At 46.8% G+C, this 6046-nt stretch overlaps 2 protein-coding genes across 2 annotated transcripts in view; one reads left to right on the forward strand and one right to left on the reverse strand.

Annotated features, from left to right (window-relative positions):
* The first annotated feature begins 15 nt into the window (after positions 1–15).
* On the forward strand, positions 16–1093 carry SARC_06830 (hypothetical protein). The gene has a single exon (XM_014299244.1). It carries the CDS (start codon positions 38–40, stop codon positions 743–745), a length of 708 nt encoding a protein of 235 aa, XP_014154719.1. The 5' UTR covers positions 16–37; the 3' UTR covers positions 746–1093.
* Positions 1094–1355: 262 nt separating this feature from the next.
* SARC_06831 (hypothetical protein) overlaps positions 1356–6046 on the reverse strand; it is a 10157-nt gene continuing 5466 nt past the window's right edge. Inside the window, exons 7-12 of the mRNA XM_014299245.1 lie at positions 5686–5959; positions 4943–5095; positions 3938–4098; positions 2921–3149; positions 2229–2442; positions 1356–1777 (exon numbers count right to left, since the gene is read on the reverse strand). Of these exons, the coding sequence (XP_014154720.1) occupies positions 1554–1777; positions 2229–2442; positions 2921–3149; positions 3938–4098; positions 4943–5095; positions 5686–5959 (1255 nt within the window). The 3' untranslated portion in view covers positions 1356–1553. The remainder of the gene's footprint in view (positions 1778–2228; positions 2443–2920; positions 3150–3937; positions 4099–4942; positions 5096–5685; positions 5960–6046) is intronic.

Raw genomic sequence — 6046 nt, forward strand, 5'->3', positions numbered from 1 at the left:
TGACAGTGTATTAACGATACACTCATAGACTTTGACAATGCTGATAGATTGTGTGATAGGCAAGCGAGGTATGCTTATTGCGCATCGTGGTGCTGTAGCAAACAGTGGTCTCAGAGAGAACACATTGGAGGCCTTCGCAAGGGCCATGCGCAATGCAAAGTGTGATGGCATCGAGTTCGATCTACGTTTGACGAGTGACGACGAGATAGTTATACATCACGATCGACGTTTGAAAGACGGGCGGTGCATAGACAAGACAACTTATAAAGAACTACCAGCGTATATACCTACTTTGGCGCAAGTGCTGGACCTGTGCACTAGTATGGGATACCGCGGGATGCTGAATCTCGAACTCAAAGAATACAACCTGTACGACAGGACAACTGAGATCTTGAGACATAGATACATAGAGTGGGGGTTAGTCCCATCGCAACTGCTTATAACAAGCTTCTTACATGCTGAGATAATACAAACGGACAGCACTGGACATGCCTGTGGGTGGATTATGGAATGCTTCCCTGTGTGTGTAATCGAGCAATTGATAGTCCACAACGATTACATTGTGCTGAAGGACGAGTTCGTACCGTGGCATTTGGAACAGGTGCGGGAGCTTTTGCTCAGGAATGCGAGCAGAACATTCCTGTTCACAGTCAACGACATTCAGAGGGTCGATGAATTGAGAGACAAAGGTTTCAATGTAATATCGGATCAATTGCCTTTTAATGCAGACGCCAGTTTCGTATAGGGTTGGAGCGCATATACACCGATTATATGGTACGCTCGAGATGCTGAGCAGTACAACCCCATAATACTTTCCAGACAGAAAGTTGTAGAGTCCAGCCGGCAATGGATGCGCCTGTAAGCTTGAGTCCACGCTGCTATTGAGAAGATGCAGGTACAAAGCCTCAGAAGCGTACGTGCAATCTCATTCCATCAGGTTGAAGTACAGGAATTCACTCATACTAGAACGCTTTTTCAGCAGCCGCCTAGCTATTCCAGTAGTGGACATTGAAACATAATCTACGGCAAAAGTAGTCAAATAGTATGTGAAGAATTGTAAATAAACACCCGGCTAGGAATTATTCGTGCAGCCGATAGCTTGCATTTAAATAGTCCCATTTTGAAAACAAGATTTTGAGTTCAAATCCACGGTCACTCTATCGATTTTCTGTATTGCTTGTACGTGCACCGAATGCTCGCAAAACCCAACATACAGGAAAATATGATGTCTTCCTGGGAAGAATATACACGTGCTAATCTCCAGTAGACTCGACGACGACTTAAAACAAGTTAATAATGTGAAGACAAACAAAGTATGACGCATCTTCACGTAGGAATAAACTGTGCTCTAAAAATAGAAATCTAAACATAGAATGTGCCCCATATACGGAACTGGAGTACCGCCAGAACAATTGCCCCTACCCAACCATCTCGTATATCAACCATACATACAGGAAGTTTATTAGTCCTCGCACTGCTCTACCGCCCAACGGGTATATTCTCCCATCCTACTTACAAGCCGAGCACACCCGCACGGTCGCTCCTACTACACTCTAGCCAAAGGGGTTGCCAGGCTGTTGCCCATACTGCTGCTGTTGTTGGCCGTATTGCTGCTGTGGTTGTCCATACTGCTGCTGTGGTTGCCCATACTGCTGCTGAGGTTGCCCATACTGCTGCTGTGGTTGCCCGTACTGTTGCTGCGGTTGTCCGTACGGTTGCTGCTGGTTGTACATGCCTTGTCCTTGTTGCCCACCCATTTGTTGACCGTAGCCGCCACCTGAGTATATAAGACGTACACAAGGGATATATCAGCACTATAGAAAGAGTGGGATATAGAGCAGTGTATAAAGACAATATAAGAAGTGTTGAGGAGAAATATATGTGGTCGCCGCGTGGAAAGGGGTGTGAGCAAGAGGATGGCACTTTATCGTATCTTGGTGTGTGCTGAATTTAGTTATTCTTATAAGCTGTCCTGTACATACACGCATATATACGTGGATTCCAAACACAACCGCAAATTTATCCCTCAATTATACATACACTTCCAATAGCCACACATTCACACTAGCCATAGTACATCACAAAAAGTTCCGAACCCAATTCTTCCCACCGCACACACAACACCACTCACCATCATTGCCCCTACTCCCCACTCTACCACACCCCATACATATCAGAATTCTAACCAAAACCCCCCTAAAACCCAGAAAGAACAGAACCCCACCAACCTTGTCCAGAGGGTGCGCCATAGCCCATCTGCTGCCCGCCCATGGGCATCTGACTCACACCCCCCATGTTACCATAGCCACCGCCTCCAGCCATTTGGTTAAGTGATGCCTGAGGTCCACGGGTAGATGTCTGCACATTCGCGCCGCCCCCGCTGAGGCCAAAGGGATTGGTGGGTGACGGGCCGTTGGCGTTGTAACCCCTGTTGTCACTTGCCTGTGCATGTGGAGGAGAAAGTATGTACAAAGGGAGGGATTAGAACACTGGCCTGGGTGTGCAAGATGGAAGGTGTAGGATGGTGGGTTAGATTGTGAGTGTGTGTGGCCATTGTCGTTGTGACCCTAATTGTCACTTGTCGGTGTATATGAAGGTGTATGTACAAAAGAATGGGATAGGTTGGTGAGTGGTATCTTTGTTGTAACTTGTCTGGTGTAAATGTTAAAGTATAGAACGATGGGGAAGGTTGGCTAGTATGCTGTACTTGATATAACTTGCCTGCATATAGAGAAGTATACGATGCCCATGTAGATATATATATATATATATATATAGATATAATCTAAATATATAGATATAAATCTAAATATAATTATGAATATAGATATATATATATAGATAATTATTCACATATTCACATATATATATATTTGTGTGTGTGTGTGTATACCAAATCATCAAAATACCAGCCACACACCGGAGCCAGGGCATCCAAATTGACCAGATCCTTATAGATATCCAGCGAGTTGTTCTTCTTGGGCGCAGGCACCAGTGCACTACTGTTGGCTGAATCGTCTGTGGTAGGTATGAGTGCTTGCCCCCCTCCACTCGAAGGCGTGGGCAGGGATGTTTCCAGCGGTTTCATATCCCACGGATTGTCCGAGGCCGGTGAGGCTGTGGGGGGCGCCTGAGCCGAGCTCGCCATACTGCATGAACGGATTGGATGTGTGTGTGGAGTGAGTAGAGATATCACTGTGGTGCAGGCCACACGTATAGTATCACTGCCTACTACAGTGAATGCAACCACCCCCTTTGAGGGGAGGGTGTATTGCACCCGCCCACTCAGTGCAGAGGGTGTACGCGGGGAGTGCGATTTGTTCTAGCTACGCCTCGTACTGCGACGGTCAGATTCCTTTATGGGCGAGTCCGTCTAGATAAGAGTTGAGTATTCACATCACTATACTGTAGTGGCGCGTACGTGCGTGAAGTGAGTGTGTATCCAGCGGTGCCTGACACGGCACTCACACGCTTTATTAAACTGTGCAGATATGATTGGCTATTATTGGACCTGTATCGCGGGACAGGTGTGCGTATATAGCCGTGTTACAGGCTGCACTGATGAGGGTGGTTGAATATAATATATATATATATAAATATATATATTAATAAAAGTATGTATACATACATACAAATAGAAGTATATTGAATGATAATTAAGTAGCAATAAACTAATACAAACTAACCACAAATCAATATCGATTAACACAAACTATCCAAAAACTAATATCAACTGCTCACAAACCAATGCCAACTATCCACAAATAAATACCAACTGCCCGACAATTATAATACCAACTTATCATAATTAACAACAACGAATGCCTCATAAACCAACGCCAATTGCACATAAATATATACCACCTGCCCATAAACAAATACCCAACTACCCACAAATTAATACCACCTGCCAATAAACTAATACCCAACTAAATACCTTGATCGCGTGGAATTTGGGCCAGATCGGAGCCCGGCAAACTCGTCGATTTGTGGGGAGTTGCGTGCAACGGTCCCCTGTTGCTGGTTGGGGTTGCTAGGCTGTTGCTGGTTGCTAGGCTGACCCCACGCACCTCCTGGGGGCTGCATGGGTTGCTGCTGCTGCGGTTGTAGTATAGTAGGAGTTGTTGCGATAGATGAGTTGTTGTTGTATATGTATATGCGCTTTAACAGACCACACAACTGGACGTGAAGTACATGCAGACGACGGGTGGTATATGGTTCCGTCCTCCAACGCAAGATCGAGTGCCGCTTATGCAGTGGTTGTTGCGCCAATGATCGACATACTACTGGATACAGTTCTAACGCAAGTGGTGCGTAAAGGTAAGGTAAAGCCACCGCAGCCCAAGAAGACATGGTCGTGTAGCTGCACCCCAACACTCTTATAGCAGCCACCACGTATCGTATATGCGGGGGCACACATCCCAACCAGCCTACTGACAGGGCGCCAAACGGCTGCTGTTGCTGCGGCGGCTGTTGTTTGTACTAGTTCTGTAATAGAACACATACTTACACTCGTTGTACGCCCCTCCTCTTGAACATAAAGTAGGCATCTTCCCAGCTTACCAGTGTTGCAGCTGCTATGGTTTGTAGCTGCCAGTATCGGATATGTGCTTTATCACATACATGCACCCTCTGTACCCGCCTTCAACTACCCCACTACCTGTATGAAATGCCTGTCGCCACCCTTAACCCATAAAACCCTACTGCCATAAAAGGTTTGCCTCTGTTGCCCTAGTCAACAAACTCACTGTGGCGTATAATGGGGCCTACTGTTGCTGTTGCTGATGCCCGTTGTGTACCACCACATACGCACACACATCGCACTCTTTTCCTCCTGCAATGCAACCCTACAATGAATATATATATATATATATATATATAATAAGCGAACACAATCACCACACTCGAGCTCAATCCGAACACTCACCACACTCACACTCACCTGTGGTGCACCAAATGGCTGTTGCGGTTGTTGCTGGTATTGGTTTTGCATGGGCTGTTGTTGTTGTTGCCCATAGTTCTGCTGCGGCGGCCCAGCGCCAAACGGATCGGACCCGCCGAAGGGATCGCCAAACGGATCATTCTGTTGTTGTTGCTATGGCAATATTTGTGTTGTCGAATGAGTTTGCCTTCGAAGGACTTTCATAGTGCTTGTGTATGTTTGTTGTGTGTCTTAGGTGGTTGGTGAGGTATCGTTATTCACAAGCTATTGAGTGTGAGGTGAGTTGTGTTGCTTGTGATCTGCGGTGTGTGTACTGGTTCCGTATGCACGGGTGTGCCATGTGAACGCACACACTCTTAACGCACTCCCCACACACACACACCACACACTTAGCTTCCGAGTCAGCTCTCTGTGGTTCGGATGACAACAACTGCTGTGTTTGGCTCTGAACACACCCGCCAACGGGATATCGGTAGGCGATGCGGTACAAGGCTGTTGCCAAGGGGAAGTGATACGCACACATATAGTCCAAACGCATCTCGTGACCACTATGTATATGTTATATCTACACACGCGGGAGACATGACAGGCGTACATGTATGGTGTGATACCTATGACTAGACACACAGTGAATAATACACATCGACACAAATCAGGAGTACGATCTATCGGCGCATACAAACATAGAAAAAACCTCATTACGCGCTCACACACACATTACCAACCCACCACAGGCAACACACCTGCTGTGGTTGGTACTGATTCTGTTGCGATTGCTGGGGTGTTTGCGCACTGCCAAAGGGGTCTCCAAAGGGGTCAAACGACTGTTGTTGTTGCTGCGGTTGCTGTGCCTGTACACTCCCGAAGGGGTCGCCTCCCAGGCCGAAGGGGTCGTTGTTCTGTGGTTGTGGTGTATTGTAGTTGCTGCTGTTGGACTGGCCGAAGGGATCATTCGACGCAATGGCATCCACTTTACTGAGTGCTATAGCCGCCTGAATGTCCGGGTCGTTCTCCTCACTGTGTGTGAGTGAGAGAGAGAGAGAGAGAGAGAAAGGGAGAGGGGGGTGGGTTATGTGCACTCGCTGAATACAACATCCTGCTGAA

The sequence above is a fragment of the Sphaeroforma arctica genome, assembly GCF_001186125.1.
Source record: "Sphaeroforma arctica JP610 unplaced genomic scaffold supercont1.507, whole genome shotgun sequence".
NCBI classification, from domain to species: Eukaryota; class Ichthyosporea; order Ichthyophonida; genus Sphaeroforma; species Sphaeroforma arctica.

Excerpts from the sequence above, each read along its gene's own strand:
- SARC_06830 (XM_014299244.1), top strand. The coding sequence starts at position 38 with ATGCTGATAGATTGTGTGATAGGCAAGCGAGGTATGCTTATTGCGCAT.